This window comes from Gobius niger, assembly GCF_951799975.1.
Source record: "Gobius niger genome assembly, chromosome: 11".
In the NCBI taxonomy this organism is placed as follows: Eukaryota; Metazoa; Chordata; class Actinopteri; order Gobiiformes; family Gobiidae; genus Gobius; species Gobius niger.
In genome coordinates, this window is record NC_136862.1 from 21,041,335 (window position 1) to 21,063,495 (window position 22,161).

At 41.6% G+C, this 22,161-nt stretch overlaps 1 protein-coding gene across 1 annotated transcript in view; it reads right to left on the reverse strand.

Moving 5' to 3' along the window:
- The window catches only part of rxfp2a (relaxin family peptide receptor 2a), a 42,975-nt gene extending 21,062 nt beyond the window's left edge, over positions 1-21,913 (reverse strand). The window contains exons 1-5 of the mRNA XM_079566547.1: positions 21,650-21,913; positions 6,389-6,532; positions 3,969-4,052; positions 3,507-3,615; positions 1-72 (exon numbers count right to left, since the gene is read on the reverse strand). Of these exons, the coding sequence (XP_079422673.1) occupies positions 1-72; positions 3,507-3,615; positions 3,969-4,052; positions 6,389-6,532; positions 21,650-21,746 (506 nt within the window). The 5' untranslated portion in view covers positions 21,747-21,913. The remainder of the gene's footprint in view (positions 73-3,506; positions 3,616-3,968; positions 4,053-6,388; positions 6,533-21,649) is intronic.
- Between the last annotated feature and the right edge of the window lie 248 nt (positions 21,914-22,161).

A 22,161-nucleotide genomic window follows, 5' to 3' on the forward strand; every position in this document is an offset into this window, starting at 1 on the left:
AATCTCCCAAGCACAGAATTCTCAGCGAAGGTGTAATCTGACAACCTCCTGATGTTATTGCTTCTTAGAGACCTGAAATCAAACAAAAGGTTTATTAATAAAGCAAAGTGCATTATACCCAGAATGGTCAGCTGCAAAAGCGCATACAGTACAGCTAGATATAATACGATCATGCCTAGATAAACATATTAGAGGTTGGGGCTACTATCTAATTGCAGAACAAATATAGCTGGTATTTTAAAAAGGGCTCATTTATTTGGCAGTACATCGCGAACAAACAGAGAGACAATAGTGACAGAGCATTTGTGTTATGTGAAGACAGATTTGCGCTTTTTGTATTACACTCTATTATATAGTGAAATGTCATCAAAGAGGCCATAGTCAGAAAGATCTCAAAAACAATAACCAAGTGAGCAAGCAGGGACATAAAACCTTTGTGTTTTAGTTTTCTTTTTAACTTTCAAGTTAAAAAAAGTTTTTTTTTTTTTTTAAAGTTTTGTATTATGTTGTTTCTAATTCTCTACCTTCATGTTCTCGTACACAACATAAGCTGTACTGATTGCTTTGTTTGGTCTTCTTCCTGTATATTCTGCTTTTCCGCAGCTACTGATCATTGGGGACTTGTGGTTTTATTTAAGCGCTTTGATGTTATTCCAGGGAGTGGAATTAAAGTGTTTTCTTTTGGGAATGTCTGAGAAACACAATTCCCTTCCCTCCCTCACAAAACTATGACCACATCATTGATTACCATTTACATTACATCATATTTCTTTGGTTCATGTCCCAAGCCAAAAAGCTAAAAGGTCACGACATCAAAGGTCATAAGATGAATATTTTAAAAGTCCAAAGTAAACTCAATATCATATTAGACCCATTATAAATTGGTCTAATGTTGCAGTAGAATTAGAGCAGCTCTCTCATGTGTGACCCCTAGACGTCCCAAAACCTCACAGTTTTATGTATCTCTGTGATTCACTGCATAATAGTTCCCTCTTCATTTGCTTTAACTTCCAAATATGAAAAAAATACACCCATACTAAGAGCACTGAATATTTTAGAGCACAATACTATGGTTACTACGGTAATATGAATTAAAAAGCATAGCTGTAATATGATTATTATTATTACTATGATTTTTCTTATCCCACCCTCAACCCTAACCCAGTGTGAAGACTACCAGGGAACGTGTTTACCATTTTTGCTGGACTATAAGTTGCACATTTTTTTCATAGTTTGGCTGGGGATGCGACTTGTACTCAGGTGCGACTTATATATCAAAATATATAATTTCAAATGTTTGCTATTTTCACACTGACAGCTGCTAGAGGGCGCTCTAGGCTTGTGTATCAGTATCTGATGATCTTGTACCACTGAAAATTTAAAAAACGGTAATCGAGCAGCAGAAGGAAAGTTTGGAGTGAGCGAGAAACTTGTGAGGAACTGGCGAAAAGCGGAGGTTACTCTTACTGCAATGAAGAAAACTCTCACAGGCTAAAAGCTAGATGGCCACAGCGAGAGGAACGAGTTTGCAAATGGTCCGACTTATACTCCGGAGCGACTTATATATGTCTTTTTCTTCTTCATTGCGCATTTTTTGGTTGGTGCGACTTAAACTCCAAGCGACTTGTTTGATAATCTAAAAACTGGGGGACACCGAAGGAAATCCATCCAGACACAGATGGCTCTTTCTTTAAAGTAAAGTACCAACCCAATATTATCTAACTGGTCTAACAGGCAGGAGGGAAATGCAGATTCTGTGCAGATTTGGTACATGGATAACTCTTGAACTGGCTCTATGAAGCATTTACTCTCAAATTAGATCGATTTATATTCAGGTTTCAAATGCACTTTAACAGAAGTAAGTAAAATAGTTTTTATACATGAGTTTAATCTTAAAGCAATTCTGACAACGAACTAAACTAACTCTTACCAAGGTGCCGAACTGCCTTTATACTGTTAGTGTTCATCAGTCGTCTGCAACTCTGCATAGACATAGAGTTTCTTACACTTTTGTTGATGTTAGCACTAAGAAGCAAAAGTAAATTGAGCATACTGTTAAAAGGTGCTCAACCATAAATGCAGGAGTAAGCACAAAACTTCAACAAACTATGAATAAAAAGTGCCAGTGTCTGAAAACCAATATCTTTCTAACACAATAAAGTCAGTTTATAAGAGACTTAATTATCTCCATAAAGAATTCAACCTGAAAAGACTCACAGAAACGGAATGACGGTATGAGTGGGGTGTGTCATGAATTATTATTGGGGCTCAGACCCCGTCGGACGACTGAACGAACGATATGGAATGCATGGCTTTGACGGATGATAGCCATGACCTTCCCTGGAGCCTGGACCCTGGTGGTGGTGGAAGAGACCTGGGTTGGTCACTTGATGAGCGGAGCCGAGGAGGAGCCGGGCGGAGAAAGGGGTGGAGGAGGGTCGTAGCACGGCTGGCAGACGGCTGAGTGATTGACCAGGGAGCTTAAAAAGGGGATCCTGAGCGATGAACGGCTGGTGAGGGGATGAGCAGCTGCGGTGATTGGCTGTTGTGAAGGCGCGGCTTGAGCGGGGTCCGTGATTGGATGATCTTCAGATTCATGGTTAGGAGCACCTGTAGCTGGATGAGCAGTCATTGAGCATGTTTTGGGCAGAAGGTAGATTTGTATTTGGCAAACTGTGCAATGAGGTTTTGGCTTGTCCAATTGAATGCAAAAACTGTGATCATTAACAAAATATAAATGAAATGAACCATGTAGTGTGATTAATCTTGCAAAATGTAAATAAATTGTTATATCAAAATAGCAATGAATGAAGAAAAAAGCTAGTTTGCCTCATTTCTCGTGTTTGTGGAAGTTTATGGCCCGAAGCAAATGAATGGTTTTGTAATGGCCGGGTTATAAGCAGATTCCTGCACCCTGCACAGTATTTGCTACAGGCGTGTATATATAATCACTTTGAGCTCGGGATTATGAATGGCTATGTCAGCTCCAGTCACATCATCTTTACGAAATCTTGAGCTATCGCTTCATTTGTCTGAGACCCGGCTAATTGTGAATGTAAAAGATAGGGGAGAGGAAGGACAGCACCGATGTTACTGTCCAGGCGGAAATCACGTCAGGGCACTGTGCGTATACTGCCCATGGAATATAATTCATGCAAGACAGCCCAGGAACTTCCAGGAATTGGAGGCTTTTTGCCAAGATGAATGGGCCGCTATACCATCAGAAAAAATAAAGAACCTCATCCACAACTACCACAACAGACTCCAAGCTGTCATTGATGTTGAAGGGGGCAATACACTGTATTAAAAACTGGGTTATGGAAACTTTTGATAAGGGTGATTTTAGGTACTTTTTTTTTTTCATTATGATTTGAAAATGGCAAACTCAGTTGTTTCACCATAAATGGCTTCACACATCCACTAACTATGAGTGATTTTTGTGTGTGTGTGTGTGTGTATTATCTTGTAAATCTGCCAGGGTATGAGAGGAGACAGAGGGCACTTACAGCCAGGTGACATTTGGAGACAGTTTCGGGACATCCTGTAAGTTGGCCGTCACACATGCGACTTCAGTCTTCAGAAAGCACTTGCAGCTCTCTGGGTACTCCTGCAACACTGGGACACACACATTAACGTGAACGTTAGACCAGGTGCGCAAAACACATACAAACCATCCAATATTACTTATAATTATGACTTAAAAAGCTTGACACTTTCTGATGCTTTTTGACTGGTGTCCCTTATACAGCACAGTAATAAAAATCTAAAAAAAAAACTCTAACTCTGAGCAACTCTTATTTTCTATGTATAGAACAGGTAATTAATACAGTGCAATAAGCTGTAATCATTAAGAACCATTAGTCAATATTCAATTACAAATTAAAAGGGTCATCACTTCGTAATGAGCGTTTGGTCGTAATGTTACGCACACATAATGTAAATAATGAGCAGCAGTAAATTTCACTCACAGCATTCATCGCGGGAGACGGGATCTATTACACTGGTGTCTGATGCAGCTTGATTCAATAAGGTGCCCCACCCTGCGTTGTCTCCTGTCACAACAAATATTAGATTACAGAGAAGCTTTTGTCATCCTTAAATATGAGATTAAAAAGATTAAACATCTTCAGTATCCGATCATCAAAATGGAGAGGTGAAGCGAGCGCATTTTGAATAAACACAAAAATAACACATGATACAGATCTCATTAATACATGTGTACTGCCATAGTCTAAGTGTGTCCAAGTGTTGGAAAAGGAATCAGAAAACAATGTTGATATTTGAAGAACCACAAAGCTTTTGATTTTTATAGACATGGCCCACAGTGAGCATTTGTTTTTTAATTTAATAATATTACAGCAAAAGAGGATTACTCAAGTAAAAATGGTGTCGGCCAAAATGTAACTGAGTAGAATCCACCTCTAAGGGTCAAGTATCGCTAAGTCAGAGACAATGGCTGCCACAAGTTTTGCTCGTGTGGAACAAACTTGTAAAGGAAGTACTAATCCATCCACCTTTCATCTTTTATAGTCCTGTGTGTGACGTACGTGTTACTTTCCCCTCGAGCCTCTAGTCTCTCTCAGAAAACATGCTTTGATGTGAGAGATCTATGCCGTTCCCAGCCAATTATCAATGTTCTCCAATGGCTGAATACAAACTAGAAACTAAAGTGCTCAAGTTTAGTTTGGACAAGTCACTCTAAAGTTCATGTTTTATATTTTCTGATCATGTTTTGTCCTTCCTTGTGCAAGAAGAGATGAGTTTCATGTTGTTACAACCTATGACAACTCTGTTTGGTGTCTAATTTATTTAGTAGTAAACACACAGTAGACATTTGATTGTTCCCTCACTCAACAGAGGGTTTGCAGATCATGTCACAGCATTGAAGCCAGTTGAGAGTTAACACTGAGTTATGAAATATGTGATGGTAATACAAGTGTTAAATGTTGTTCCTGTACTGGGTCGGAGGCGCAATACACACTAATAAAATCATGAAGAAGAAGCTAACAGGCAAAAAAAAAGTGATAAAAATGATCTGCATTGTGTAATTGGATGAACAATATTCCTCTCTCTCGTTGTCTTTTCTGTCAGTGTCGTATTTACTCTCACGGACAATTAATGAGTAAAAAACCGCAACATGCTACGACACCTGCAGAAGCGCTTATGGCCTCTGGGGGCATGAGTTACTTAGTTCGGCTTTAATGACACCTCACCATGCACAATCCCCTCTCTTCAACTTCTTTCTTAACACAAAAGCTTCTTAGAACTATGCCCTCCCTAACCAGATGAAGTTTGTTTGAAAAGGACAGACTTTATGTTGTACATTAACGCTCGAGCGTGTTTACTTTTCACAAAAGCAGTTTTGTAGCCATATTTGTGTTACGTTCGTGAGTTACATTCGGTTGCTGATTTATTATTGTCTACGTATGTTTACTTAGGGACATACACGTCAACAGAGACCAATTCATCAGAAGAAAAGGGAAGCATAGTCCGGTTTTATGAGCAAATTGAAAGCGTCCACAATGGGAACAGCCCTTAAGTAACATAAAAACAAACAATGTCTGGTCTTAAGTAAATTGTACAAAACTTTTTCCAAAACATAATCAGGACAAGTGACATTAAACTCTAACAACAGCTGCCTAAGATCGAAGTATGACGTAAACTCTCAAAGTAACACACATCTTTTTGACAGAAAAAAGAGTAACAGTGTCTGAGTGTTGACACGGCAGCTGTGCAGCAGACCGCAGCGAAGTCAACAACTTATCAGTATCAAGGACATATTCCTGATGAGAACATGTCATGTTTGTTGCAATTAAGATTTAGTTTTCTGCTTCGTAGCATATGCTCTTAAATGCACTAAATGACCAGGGACGTTCATCGTGAAACATTCACACATGTTATTCTGGCCTGGGGCGACACGTTACCTCCTATCTGCAGCTTATGTCAGGTTTTAGAATCATGGCCCGGTGGACAGAGTCAGGGAGCGCCTGCAGTGTGTGGGGAGCGCCACAACAGCTGCTCTCTCTCAAAGTTTACAATATACTAACACGTTTGATTCCACAAGTAGAAAAGATTCATTAATGTTGAGATTAAACCAAATAAAAATAATAATAAATAAGGTATATGAGCACTGCAATGTCATTAATATAAAGACCTTTGTTTCCAAGAGAGTGCTGGATGTGATATCTGTACAATGTTGTTTACGGTGGAAAACATAATGATAAAAACATATATTTAACAAAGCTTGCATTATAAACTAGTACAAAGTGTTGAGGGGCTAATAGTAAAACACTGATAGACCTGTGAACACCTGATCCTTTTGTTGCATGTGAAGTAAGACCATTAAAGCAAACCTGTGTTAGAGCAGGGCTGCAGTGCTCAGACTTACCACACTGGTCTTCGTCCGCGCCGTTGGGACAGTCCGCGTATCCGTTGCACTGGAGGGCCTGGGGTAGACACTCGCTCGTGTTCCCGCAGGGGAACTGACCCAGTGGACACTCGACCTCCAGCTCCCCCAACGCGAACGCTGCAGCTGAAAACAAGAAAAAGAGTGAGGAGAATTAGCAAGACTTCAGTAAATAATAAATCTGGATGTAGGATGACGTTTTACCTGCGAGATGGACAAATAACCACAGATTTATATGATGATTTAAATGATACTGGTATAATGTATAATAGTGCAGCACTTACAAGTGAGGAGATGGACAGAAATGATAATCATTATGCCTGGCACACTTTCGCACACTGGAAAAATCCATTATCTCTCTCTGTTTTTGGTCCTCTAAAAGGCTTATCTACAAACAAACATATCAAAAACAATTGTGAATGCAGACAGAGGGACAACCAAATCCTGAGACTGGCGAACAAAGTCAAAGAGCAGTCAACTATTTGGAAAAATATATGAAATGCTCATTATCTGCTGCATCTTTTTTTTGTATTATTGTTATGCATTGAGCTGAGTTTCACTAATAGATATTCCTCAGTTTTGCAAAATCCTAAAAAATCTAGTATTCGCATGCTATAAACCTATAAACATTATGCAGTTTCCAGTGTAGATAGTAGATTTAGCCTAGTTACAAATGATTATAAGATTCACACTACAAAATGAGACTTGAGAGGGTGAATTAGATCAAACTGACAGTGGCACTTAAATCATTCATCCCAAGAATCTGCTGTTTCTATTTCAGTCCAAATATTTGCACAGACTGAGGGTGGTGTGCATAAATTAGACTGAGTGCAATTTGTTCTGCCCTGTCACAAACATTTGACACAAAGCGTTTACGAGCGAAGACTTTGTTTGTGTTCGAAGCACAGTCCAGGTGCAGAATGAGCAGAGAGTTTCTCAGCCTTACAGCCCCACACTGACAGACTCAAATTACAGTGGCTCAGGCCAAATGAAAATCCCTTATTAGCAGTGCCAACTCGGCGAGGTTCACATTTGAAAGAGGATGCCAAAGAGTTACGCTCCCGTCACGTGTGATGGCTAAAATGTGCTGGTTTCTGGTCCAACTCGGCTCATATATATTCAGCCTAGCATTCGCACAAGCTTACCATTCAACACATCACCGCTGGAGGACCATTCTGCAGTAAGAATAAGTTTGGTCTAAAAATTCAGGAATTCTTGGTCTAGGTCTGAACATGTACCAGGGCTAAATCGAGAGACACACACACACACACTGGTTCGACAAGCCTCCAATAAATACAACCCCACACTTTTAACTCACCATAAGGTATCTTGAATTAATGACCTGTCCATCAGAGGAAATATTGCAACATTAGATGATAAGTGAGTCTACTAAAACCAGGCCATACCGCCTTTGCTCTGCCCAATCCCGTCAGACCTTGGAAGCAAAGCAGGGAAGGGCCTGGCAGGACTTGGATGGGAGACCGTTTGGGAACACCAGGAAGCCTAGCGAATGTAGTGCATGAGTGGGTGAGTAGTTGGTGGTGGTCGGAGGGGTCGATGGCGCAGACTGGTTGCCTCGCTTCCATCAGTCTATCCCAGGGCAACTGTGGCTACAATAGTAGCTTACCACCACCGAGCATGGTGTGAACGAATAGTGCAATGTAAAGCGTCTTTGAGTGTCCAGACAAGCGCTATATAAAACCAATGCATTATTATTATTATTATTTTATACCCACACCAGTACTTCTCCTCCACAATGCTGCCTCTCCTCCGGGTTCACCAGATACTGTGATGTCATCAGCCCACATGTCATTGAGTCAATCTTGAGATATTTTTGACATTTACGTGTAGAGTACTTATCGGTGGACAGGTTCCAGCGTTTTGTTTCTTGGCAAAGGTTAAGAGCACTGAACCCCTTGCACTATCCTGAAAGTGTTGCAGGTCTTTACATGTAATACGTTAAGGATCTCTTTTCTTGCTCACTTTGGATGAAAAAAATAAAGAAGCTGCAGAATAGTTCAGCACACCTGACATAGTTACAGGTTCTTAAACTGTTACCTGGGGTCCAAGTTCACAGGGGGGTCATAAGATAATTTCAGGTGGTCTTCAGATATATGCAAGGCCTATTTTCTATGTGGTTTGAGTGAAAATGGTTTCCTTTGGGGGGTTGCAAAGCTGATAAACACTGCATTATACAATAGATGATCAAGAATGATGCTTTCAATTTGACACAGTTTGGAGTTGGAGAATGTGATGAAAAATAATCACACAAAGTCGCCTAATAATTCTGCATGCAGTGTATAGTAGTCCAACAATTTCAAGCTGCACAGCCCAAAGTTTGTTTGCAAGTTGTGTCAAAGAACAACAACAACATGAGAGACATGTTAGGGCTTGTCTTTTTTGCTCACCTCACACATTTATTGAGAGGTGTGTTTTATTTTGAACTCAAGCTCAAAACAGTGAATCCAACAGAACCTGTTAATCGCTCACTACTGACACTCACTCGACAGGTGGAGGACAGACAAGAGTGCAGACATGCTCAAGGACTCAATAACAAGCTCATGTCACACACAATGGAATAACAGGAACATATCACTGCTGGAAGATAAAAAGCCTTGCAGCTCCTGAAAAAATTATTCCTGTGTGAGCCAAGGCGCTAATGCATTAATTGAGTGCTTGACTAACTTTATACAGAGATTACTGTGTCAGATCCGTCTACTTCTGCTGTACTTGCAGTAGGAAACCCAGCCATACATGAGAAATTCCGTATAGTTCCTCTTATTATCCGCTTAGAAAATCCACATTGTGTAATTTTGTGTAACTATATTTGGATCGGGCAACATTTCACGTAACCGTATTTAAATAGGGAAAACGTGGAAGAGCTTGGTAGCTTCTATCTTCACCTCGTTTGGAGCTATAGAGTGAGTTAACCAAACCAGACAGTGATGTTGAATGTAAGGATGGATTCAATGAAACATTTGTAGAAAGAGGCGAGAACGGATGGGTGGACTTGGAGTTTGCGGAGTTCACAGAGAAAAAAGAGGCGTTGTTGACATTTATTTATTGAGTTTGAATGTGAGTTTATGGTCGATTATGGAACCCAGGTATTTGTATGAATGAACCTTTTCAAATATTTCGTTGTTGACACTGAGTGAGGGAGAGCTGGAGTGGCCATGTTGGAAGTTGATGGTCATCTCTTTGGTCTTGGATACATTTAAATCCAGACAGTTCTCCCTACACCACCGTGAGAATGAGTCCAGTTCAATTAGAAGTAATCCGTGTGTGTTTGTAGTGTCCATGATTACTGTGTCGTCTGAATACTTGATGTAGGTTATACCTGGGGTGGTGCTCCTGCAGTCGCTTGTGTACAGACTGAAGAGAAGTGGAGAGATGACTGAACCTTGAGGAGAACCAGTGGATATTGTCCTGACAGCACGGAGGTGGTCGTTCACTCTGACCCTCTGATCCCTCTCCGTGAGGAAGGAAAGGACCCAGAGGATGAGGTGAGGGTTGGCGTTCATCTGGAGCAGCTTACGGTGTTAAACTACACTTGAGAAATCCACAAAGACCAGTTTGACATGGGACTTGGGCTTTTCCAGGTGGGTGATGTCACCATGTACCAGAGTGAGCACATCATCATCCACCCCTCTCCGTGGCTGGTAGGCGAATTGCAGTGGGTCAGAGGGCATACCCACATCAGCCTGCAGCTGGGTCATGACGAGTCTTTCGAAGCTCTTCATGACCAGTGATGTCAAAGCCACAGGCCGATGGGGTTACTCTTCTTCGCCACTTGACAGATGATACAGGACTTCCAGGTGGAGGGGATGGACTGCTCCGCCAGGGAACGGTTGAACAGGGAGCAGAAGAGTAAGTGATTTGAAATATTCATGTTTGAAATAACGAATATCTAATTTTCTTCAATAAATTGTAAGGCCTTACATTTAAAACAATCTTCATCCTCATCATAAACAGTGGCATAAGTCAGGAGGACCCAGTGCTTTGCCCAGGGACATCTCAAATGTTGATTGAACATGAAACCTTCGAGACAGTAACCTGTATCTGCCGGTGAAATAGCACAAAATGAATCATATTATCTGTTCTCTGCTCCAGGCTGTAGAACATCTGTTGAACATGACTGCTGCGGCCAAGTGAATTGACTGAATTAATTAATTAATAAAACTTTATTGTCCCGCTTGGGGAAACTTGTTCTGCTCAGAAAGTGCAGGGGCAGCGGCACATAAGACAGAAACGGAAAAAAACAACAATTAGTGCAAAATGGTGCAGAAAGACTTGTGCAATGCGGTCGTGCAATAAATAAGGGTTTCCACTTTGGTTGAACATAAATCAAATTAATGCTCTGAGCAATTAGCCTCACATTCTTGGTACTGCCAACACATCAAAGAAAAGATTCATATCTTTATCTAGTTTGATTAATAATGAGACAATAAAGCATTCAGTCTCTAGATTTTTTTTCTTACTTTACCAAAAACAATAAACTTTTCAAATGCCAAGACACACATGAGCTACTATGAGAATAATCCAAATAAAACACTTTTCCACTCGAATGCCTAAATATTAGCTCTTTTTATAAACTGAGATCTTGGACGACACCAGCTCTGTAGCCATCTGTCTGTACAGAGTTCAAAGACGACGGAGATAGTCTCATAATCAAAGATATTCCGTATTCAAGCCCAGTTGCTGAGATAGATGAGCTGTAGTCACTGTATGTGCACAGTCCAATAGGTTTAGGAAAACAAAAAAAGGAAAGGAGGAAGGGCAGGGGTATTTGGTAATAATCTCAAACCCATCATGATAATTGTTGGTTAGAAAATGCAATACTGATCTAAAACTGCTCACACAAAATCTCCAGCACTCTCTCTTTCTGATTCTCAAACCTCACCCCCTCCACACGCTCCCCTTTGCTGCACAGTGATTGTCAAGAAAGACGGGAAAAAAGACTGTGCTGTAGTAAAGCTATAATGTTTATGCCCGCTGGAACGCTAAAATGAAATGACAAGTTTTGCAAGAGATGGAGAGGTAAGAAAAGCATTTCCTGGACACGTATGGCCTCAGGAGGAGCATTGAGGAAACAGGGGGAGCTCGGAGGAAGCTGCCATCACGGTGCTAAGATTAGGCACCATGAAATTCGAACATTTCCCAAGAGTGCACAAACAAAAACTCGATGAACGGTTTTGTTATAAGGGAGCAATTGTAACATGCTTAAAAGAGCTAAATAGTAGATTTTCACATAATACGAAGGAAAACTATCACAGAAATGTCAAGTTATCAAAAGACATAGAAATAGTCTAGCAATGGTTCAGATTGACATTACAAAGACTGTTCAAAAGGGGGGAAAAAGCACTGATTTCCAAAGAGCCACTATTTTTTTTGTCATGAAAACAATGTCGTCATTTACAGCAACAAAAAAACGACTGTGCAGAAAATCAAAGTACAAATCATGAACCCCCCTCCTGTTGCTCAAGTGCTACCGACTTGGACCAAATTATGTTTTTGCATTCTGAGAATTATTCATGCATGACTTGTCCTGTTGCAGCGAATGGTCAATATGACATTCTCTGGTTTGTCTGTCTCACACAGTAATGTCCTTTTCTCAAAGCTATGAAACAAAATACAGAAGCTGAAGCATCCCACTCTTATCAGTAACCCTGCATTAGTCAGCAAAGCAGGGCCAGACAGATGGGCAAGAGCTCACATTTAGATTGAATAAGAGACTGGATTCGTAAGCATCGGATTCCATCGCTCCCTCCACGTAGGTACCACAGACCAAGAAGCTACTACATGGGTCTGGCTCTGTGTGGTCGCTCATCGCTCCGGACAGGTAATCGCAATGCGAAACTGAACGAAAAGTAGGAGACGAAAAAGCAGGGACAGATCCCTGCTTTGCCTGGTGGTTCATTTCACAGATAAAAGAAGGGAGGGCCGATACTCCCCACAGGCCCCAAACTCTAGCATCATATTATAGAGAAATAAAATATATATGTATCTTCATTTCATTTCGAAGTCTGTTAATATGTATTTGACTGCTGTAATCATGAGTCCCAAAATCCCCCAAATCATTATGCAAATGATATTTTAATAATAAATGAAGATTTTCTAAATCATCAAGTCAAAGGACAATCAGTATAATTTTCAAGCCTTTAACTGAGGATAATATGAATGTGATTGAAAAAAACTCCCGGTGATAATAGTATTTTACTCAAAAATAAATATAGTAAACAACTAAAAATCTACTGTTCCAAATTATTATGCAACTCATCGTTTCAATACATTTTAAAGCTTGTAATTAACTGAAAATAGTCATTTGTTGAATTTGTAGCATTAGGAGGTCATATTTACTGAAATCAAAAGCTATTTCAATCAAACAAATATTAACAGGTCAAGTTATATTTTAACAGAGGACCTCTTATTTGATAGCAGCTTCAAAATTCTTGCATCCGTTAATTTTTCGAGAGTTTTGCCTTGGATTTCTTTGCAGGATGTCAGAATAACCTCCCAGAGCTGCTGTTTGGATGAAAACTGCCCTCCACCCTCATAAATGTTTTGATTGAGGCTCCAAAGGTTCTCTATAGGGTTGAGGTCAGGGGAGGATGAGGTCCACATCATGAGATTCTCTCCTTTCGTAACAGCCAGTGATGCAGAGGTTTTCTTTACAGCAGGACATGGTGAGTTGTCATGCATAAAGATGATCTTGTTTGGGAAAGCACGGCTCTTCTTTTTGTACCATAGAAAAAAGTGGTCAGTTAGAAACTTTCTCCCCATGATTCCAGACCAAAACATGACTCTGCCCCCTCCTTGCTGATGTCACAGCCTTGTTGGGACATGGTGGCCATTCACCAACCATTCACTACTCCATTGATCTGACCACCCAGGGTTACACGGCCTCATCAGTGACCAAGACTGTTTGAAAAGGAATCTTCATGTATTTCTGGGCCACTGCAGCTGTTTCTGTTCATGAGCTTCAATTAACAGTTTAGGGGAGGCTGGATAGATGGTTTATGCACAACTGCAAGCTGCTGGTGCCTCTGGAGTCTCCCGAACATCAAGGTGCAGGACCCTCCAGAGGCACCAGCAGCTTCAAATACCTGTTGTAGCAGCTGTTCTCTTAATCTGATGAATTGGCAGAAGCCTCATTGTGCCTTAATCTGCACAAATCCATGTGTGCTCTGAATCAGCCACAAATCTCTTGTCAGTACGATGATTGCGCTTAATCTTTCATGAAATATCGAAGATTTTCATACCTAGTCCAAGGCATTCAACTATTTCATGCTTTTCATCAGCAGAGAGATCCTTTTTCTTTCCCTTATAGCTTGAAAATGGTGGTCTGCTTAATAATGTAGAACGTCCTTTTTCAGTAGTTTTCCCTTCACTGGGCTTACCTGACAAACTAATTATCACAAACGTCTGAGATTGATGTGAGTGATTCAAAGAGCCCTGAGACACAATATCATCCATGACTTTTTTTTAACCTTTATGACACTGAAATACAATTTGCAAAATAATTTGGAACGCAGTGTACACTGATGGGCCGGATTTGAACCATTTTATCATGGCTTGTAAGCGTTTATTACTTTCAATTGAATTGAAAACATAAAAAAATGTTCCTGTCTCACATTTAACAAGAACATTGATTCAGGGCAGGCCACATTAAAATTGCTCATGCATTTCATATTGTAAATATGTAGTTTATTAGCTCAATCTGCCAGTCTCTAATGTCAGATGTGATGCTTGTTGGTTTAAAAGGGCATTTGTCTGGTTTCAGGGTCATTTGCAAACGCGTCAAAGCTCACTAACACATTAATTATTGATGGGACCAAATGGCTTGCTTCATTGAAATGCACAAACAAATCATTTGTTCACAGGAATCAACACTTTAAATTATGTTTTTTTTTTTAATTCTCGTGTAACAACTGCAGCTTGCAATGTATTATGCATGCGTATGCATAAAGCTATGTTGTGTCATTATCACCAGTAACAAACTGGGCATAATATGATTTTATTTATCTGCACAAGGGATGATGCTTATTGCTAAATGTTTATTTGGTTTACCTTGTTAGGTTCCACTACTGCGTCCAGATCCTCATGGGACCTTTAGATAAATATATCCTCCCTGTTTGTCAGGTCAGAGTGACCCGAAGAGTCAATTTTATTAGCTGTGGACTCAGTCTTGGCTCTGAGTGGAGGCAAATTATCAAAAGCTGATTCTTGTCCAAATGTTATGAAGCTCTGCGTGAAATACTTACAAATATTATCCAACACCAATCTAATTTACTACATGGTTGCACAGAAAAAAAAAAAAAAACATATTTCCTGAGTAGCTGGATTCAAATCTCTGCAGACCCAACTCATTTTAAACTCTCACTATGCCTGCTGCACAAAGGCGAAGTGAAGCTTTGATTTTGAAAATAAGGTGCATATTTAGACTAATACTTTTCTGATGTGATCTTTAAAAATCCACTATGTATGAGCTGGATTGTCTTACATTTACAATTCCCTCTCTGGTGTTCTGTTTGGTAACAATTAAGCTTATTGTAAGGTGGGGCTGCCTTTCACATTTTAAGTGCAGCACACATGGTTATATCAAAACACATATGGATTTATGATTTTGTTATAGCAACAACCGCTATTTCAAAACACTCTTAAACAAACCCTATTACTGTACAATCGTGTTATTCATTGATTCACTGTATTGTGCAAAGTTATCGTAAAAAGTCTGCTTTGATCTTCCTAGAATTAATAAACAAAGCTTTGATACAGTATGACATACCAAAGACTCACTGCCAAAACTAATTAATCATACTGTACTTTCTATAAAGCTGTAAAAACTTCAAACCCTGCAAAAGCACCTGTGAACTGATTCAGAGCAAAATCCCTATAATGGGCGTTGAGGCAAACAACCTAGTCTTGAAATATGAAAATGCAGACTTATTGCTGAATATATATTACTATATTTTATACCATGAAGTATCACTGTAAACTGATTGCAACAAAGTTGCAACTTTTGCGGACACGTCAATATCCGATGTTTCCGACCTGGACAACGCAACAACTTGGAGAAAACGTTTGATCCTGGTCAGATTTTCCGACTTCCACCATAACTGGAGTGCAGAATGAGGCCAAATGATAATTGTTTATTCATAGTATGCTAACTGCAACACAGTGGACAGCTCTGTGTGTTCCTTGGTGTGTACACTTTTACTCATTGGTTTATTTCTGTTCACTGGTTTATGTCTGTATATAGTCTCCTTAAAATGTAGCTCAAACTAATGTGGATCTTTTTTTCTGCTCTTGCTTGATATCAGATTGCGTATCATTTGGTGCCTGTTTTCACAAGTCTCAGTCCACCGGTTTTACAACTACTATTTATGACTGTATTTCTCTCTCCTCTTTCAATAGGGAAGACATAATGTGTTGATTTTCATTGTATACTCCGAACAGCATTTAGAGGTTTATGTAACATGTATTCACAATGGCTGCAGCACATACGTTTGTTAAGTGTGACATCACACACAATAATCAAGCTACTTCTGTTGAGAAAAAGCAACTTTATCTGAATCTCTTGCTGGACTAACAGCAGAAAAACTGCTTTTACACCTAATGAGAATAATATATCTCACCATATATATAACTAATGTCAGAAAAGACATACATCTGGAGTAAAAGTAATATTTCAGCAGGTTATAATCAGCTAAATTCCATTATAGTGAATACGACTAAAGCTCTGTTGGACCCGGGAGTGGAGTGATGACATCACTTAACCAACGTATTCTGTCTGTGCTCTTGTGACTCAGTTACATACAGGCAACTCATGTTTCAGCCAATCTGTCTCCAAAAATAAAAACATGAGCAAAATTAAGTCTCGCAATGGTAAAGTTTAGATGAAAACAATTATAAATCATCCATAAAAGTGAGCTTTGAGAGGTGACTTAAAAGAAGAAACTGATTCCGCCAGCCTTATTTGGTGTCTTCATGTCGGCGCATAAACGCGTGGCAGCTTCCCTCTCCCCTGGTGCAGCGGCTTTTTTGCCTTTTGCTGTGAGCTGCATAGTTTCTGTGTTCCACATTGTTTTGCATGATGTTTTTGCTGTGGAGAGTCTCGCCATGAATGAAAAAGCTTTTTAGAAAAGTCAGCAAACAGCTAGCTAGCCACAAATCCACCACCAAAGCCCCCCACACCTACAGCACAGAGAAGACGTCACAAGAGGCGAGAAGGAGAGAAGGAGCAAGAGGAGGCAGCGCAGGAGCGGAGGGCGGAAGAGGAAGGAGGAGCTGACCAGTGCAGGACACCACGCTCTGAAACAGGGACAAACCCAGGAGGCGGTGAACCGTTTCAGAGGAGCACTGAAGGCAGCCAGCCAGGTTTCCTCCGGGTGCTCCGGTTTCCTCGACCCCCAAAAACATGCTCAGGTTGGCCCACAATGGCGGCGCGCAGAGTCGCAGAGGCTCAGGACTAACCCAAACATCTGATCTATGCAATTTCGTTGTACAATTACCTCACTCTTACATTCTTTTCTTCTCAGGCAGGTCGTTCCAAAGTTGACAAACCTAAAGGCGTGATTGTACAATAGGTCAATCCTCCAGCCAGGGGATTCTGACTATTAGCCTGGCTCCACATCTGGAGATGGGTCCCCATCTACTGTAGGTGCCCTCTGCTCCGAGAGTCTGCCCCAGTGGCAATGAATGATGGGTCAAATTCAGAAAATGAATTTCTCTACGGGGATCAACAAAGTATTATTTAACTTAACTAACTAACAGGGACCTGAGGGGCCTGAGGCTTCAAGGGCTTGTTAGGGATCAAAAAGTTCTAAAATATAAACTTTTAATGCTGTAAATGAGCTTTAAAAGTGAAAAGTAAAATGACAGCACACGCACAGAGAGCCAATGGGTTGGGTTGATGAAACCAGTGAGAAGCCGAGCTGCTGTGTTTTGAACAAGTTGGAGGTGAGAGTGATTTTCCGTCAAGACCGGAAAGGAAAGTTGCAATAATTGAAGGGGGAAATGAGTGCTTTGATCAAGTTTACCAGATTGGGGCGAGTGAGGACAGGTTTGATTTCACTGATAATGCAAAGATGACAGAAGAGAAAAGATCTACCAAACTTAGACCATAAACATCATGGTGCAATATTATGGTGGCACAGTGGTTAGCATTCCTGTCCAACAGCAAGGAAGTCCTGAGTTTGATCCCTATGTTGGGTGTTGCCTGTGGAGTTTGCAGGACTCTGGGTTCCCCATACATGAGTTGTCCATGGATAGACAAGTCGGATCACTTTGTGAAATTTGTGCATATGATCTGCACCTCATCACCAAGAGAAATCAACAAGCATCTTATAGCATGTTGAATAATAGCATTGCATTTGAATAGTTTCCCTTGTGTGTGAGTTGAACTACCCATCTTAATGTTCAATCATCAAAATCAAAATTGTACCAGTCCTATGCCATGTTCAAATTCTGACAAATGCAAATCACTGTAGTTACAAAAGGGAAAAGACGAAGCAACTACTGTTGTATAACTACATTACCACTGCAACTACAAATGCTGCACATTGCAACCTTTAGGAGCATGAATTTCTGAAACAAAACATTACTTGAGTAAAGATAAAAGCTACATTTTTTTAAATGTGTGATATGGCAGAACATCTGTAATAGTGATGTAATGTTGGGGTTGTTCTCTTCCTTTCTCTCTCTCATCTCTCTCAGCTCCTAACACCCCCCTCTCTACCGGAGACCACGGCTTTGGAGGTGGTAAAGGGGCTCGTTTGGATGACTCAGGCAGTGACATGATATAAATGAATAGAACATCAGCTATAATAGATTTACAGCTGTGCCACCCACTATCTGCCAGTTGTCCCCAATTGTCCACAGTTCACAAAGTGCCTAGAGAGGTTGATGCCCGAAGGCTAAACAACAATGCACTGATTGTTAAAATCAACTGTGCAACTTGGACAACATGTTCAGGAGTGTGACCACAAAGACGAGTGATTCTGTTATTTCAGTGTAAATTATTTAATAACGTGAGACAACAGGGCTTTCACACCTCAAGTAATACGAGCGATCGCTGTTATTGTTTACTTACGCAATTTTCTCCGGATGTCTTGGTGAATGCTAGGCAACAGCTGATGCATCCAGGCCTCTAACACGGTTGTATAAAATGATCGATATGCTACAGCACAAGAAAAGCAATGCCCTGTTTATGAACATTGTTGTTGCCGTTCATAGGATTCTTATTGTTTGTTTGAAACACAAAATGCCGACCACGTCCCCCGGATGTGACGACATCGCGATGGCTCGTATTTACACATCAAGTGGACAAAAAAAGTGTAAAAAACTTCCCTTCCTCACCCTCCGCAGGCGGTCTCTTTTTCCTCCAAGCTCGGGTCCTCCTGGGAGCTTGAGGGTTCTGCGCAGTATCTTTGCTGTTCCTAGAACTGCACTTTTCTGGACCGAGATGTCTGATGTATTTCCTGGGATCTGCTGGAGCCACTCCTCCAGTTTGGGGGTCACTGCCCCGAGTGCCCCAACGACCACGGGCACCACTGATGCCTTCACCCTCCAGGTTTTCTCCAGCTCTTCTCTGAGCCCCTGGTATTTCTCTAGTTTCTCTACCACCTCAATGTCCGGTTGGTTCGCCATTACCATTCTGTCCGTCTGTATCTGAAAGTCCCACAGGATCTTGGCTCGGTCATTCTCGACCACCTTTGGAGGTGTTTCCCACTTTGACCTTGGGGTTTCCAGCCCATACTCTGCACAGATGTTCCTGTACACTATACCAGCCACTTGGTTATGGCGTTCCATGTAAGCTTTCCCTGCCAGCATCTTACACCCTGCAGTTATGTAAAGCTGGATTGTCTCATTGGCCTCTTTGCACAGTCTACACCTGGGGTCTTGTCTGGTGTGGTAGATCTGGGCCTCTATTGCTCTGGTGCTCAGCCATGATGAGCCTCTGTACTGTCCTTTAGTCCGGCTCTGTCTAGCCATTGGTAGGATTTCTGTATATCAGCCACTTCAGTTATGTTTCGGTGGTACATGCCGTGTAGGGGCTTGTCCTCCCATGACGGGACCTCCAGCACCTCATCTTCTGTTCCCCATTGTCTGAGACATTCACTGAGCACGTCATCTGTCGGAGCCTTGTCCTTGATGGACTTATGGATCTTGGATGTTTCATCCTGGATAGTGGCTCTCATGCTCACTAGTCCTCGGCCTCCTTCCTTACGGCCAGCGTACAGTCTCAGGGTGCTGGATTTGGGGTGGAACCCTCCGTGCATGGTTAGGAGCTTTTGCGTCTTAACATCTGTGGTCTGTATCTCATCCTTTGGCAGCTTTTTATTCCTGCAGGGTATCTGATTACTGGTAGGGTGTAGCTGTTTATTGCCCGGGACTTGTTCTTGCCATTGAGCTGCTTCTTAGGACCTGCCTTACTCGTTGGAGGTATTTGGCTGTAGCCGCTTTCCTTGTCACCTCTTCGAGGTTGCCATTTGCTTGTGGGATTCCGAGGTACTTGTAACTGTCCTCAATGTCTGCTATTGTTCCTTCTGGGAGTGAGACCCCTTCTGTGTGGACTACCTTCCCTCTCTTAGTCACCATCCTACCACACTTCTCTAGTCCGAATGACAACCCCCAATGTCTGCACTGTATATCCGGGTGGTATGGATCAGTGAGTCGATGTCTCGCTCATTCTTAGCGTACAGCTTGATGTCATCCATGTACAGGACGTGACTGATGGTGGCCCCGTTCCTGAGTCGGTATCCATAGCCAGTCTTGTTGATTATTTGGCTGAGGGGGTTCAGACCTATGCAGAACAGCAGTGGGCACAGGGCGTCTCCTTGGAATATGCCATATTTGATGGAGACTTGTGCAAGTGGCTTGCCATTGGCTTCAAGTGTGGTTTTCCACAACCTCATCGAGTTTGCAATGAAGGCTCTTAGAGTCCTGTTGATGTTGTATAGCTCCAGGCATTCAATGATCCAAGTATGTGGCATTGAGTCGTAGGCTCAGGTTGGTGTGGCGGGTTCTGCAGTCTCGAGCGACTGTTCTGTCTACCAGGAGCTGGTGTTTGGCACCTCTGGTATCTTTACCGATTCCCTTCTGAGCTGTGCTCATGTATTGATCCATGTGCTTACTTATCTTAGCCGCTATGGTGCCGGACATGAGCTTCCACGTTGTGGAGAGGCAGGTTATTGGGCGATAGTTGGATGGGACTGTACCCTTTGAGGGATCCTTCAGGATCAGGATTGTGCGCCCTTCGGTTAACCATTCAGGGTGATTCCCATCCCTCAGCAGCTGGTTCATTTGTGCTGCCAAGCGCTCATGGAGAGCCGTGAGTTTCTTAAGCCAGTAGGCGTGTATCATGTCAGGGCCTGGTGCTGTCCAATTTTTCATACCTGAGGCTCTTTCTTGGACGTCTGCCACTGTGATGGTAACTGGATTCTGTTCAGGGAGGTTGCTGTGGTCCTCTCTCAGAGCCACCAGCCACTGTGCATCACTGTTGTGTGCTGCCTCCTTCTCCCATATGCCTTTCCAGTACTGTTCAGTTTCCAGCCTTGGTGGGTCTGGTCTGTTATTGTTACCCTGCCACACACACACACACACACACACACACACACACATATACATATATATATATATATGTGTGTGTGTGTATATGTATATATTTACTCTACAATCTATGCAGAGCAGGCACTAATCAACCTGTTACTCTCCACCACTGCTACACTTAAAAGCAGAAATAAACTAGTCTACTTGCTTGCACTAATTTCATACTAAAATGAATGATAGTCATTGTTTTTTTATGGATTGTAATTGTATGTTGCCTTACTTTTGATGCGTTAGACACTTTGAATAAGTGAATGAGTATAAACTCTACAATAAACGTGCCTTGCCAGATGCGTAACCCTTATCTAATATTGAATCAGGCTAGTAGCTGCAAGTCAGATGACAACTGTACTTTTTATGGTGCAATCAATGAAGTTGACACTCTGACAGTCGCCTAAGGAATACAGTAAAGATACAAAACAAAACATCACAACAAGACGCACTTTACGGGATTTAAAAACTATAGTTTTATGTCACATGAGGACACAGGGTCCTCAATCTGCACGGACAATATTAGGAAAGTAATTTCAGGAAAAAAGTAATCAGCAGCATTATGAAGCTAAAACAGGCTTCATCTACAAATATCTAAAAACTCATCCACAAATTTCGGTTAGTCCTCGTATTCAGGGCGCTTACCTTTGGTGCCAGTGTGCGTCAAGTGCACGAGGAGGAGAACCAAGACGCGTAGGTCCATCCCAAAAGTGGAAACTTTCCCTGCACGCATTTTGTCCATCCATGCGAATTTACGAACAAAACAAGTCAAAAAATCCTAGGTGGACAGGAGTGAAATGAAGTTGTTCGATAGCTGAGGTGAAGCACAATCTTCTGCGTGTGTCGCACCGAGAAATCTGGGAACATCCTGACCGCTTTTACGCAGCTCGTCTCTGCATTCCGTTCACTGAAGACTCCGCTGAAGTGACAGCGCCAGGCTTCTCTCTCTCTCTCTCTCTCTCTCTCTCTCTCTCTCTCTCTCTCTCTCTCTCTCTCTCTCTCTCTCTCTCTCTCTCTCTCTCTCTCTCTCTCTCTCTCTCTCTCTCTCTCTCTCTCTCTCTCTCTCTCTCTCTCTCTCTCTCTCTCTCTCTCTCCACGTGTCGTCACCTGTCCTCCTTCTCAAGCGCCACATTGACGTAAACGGACATGGACATGAG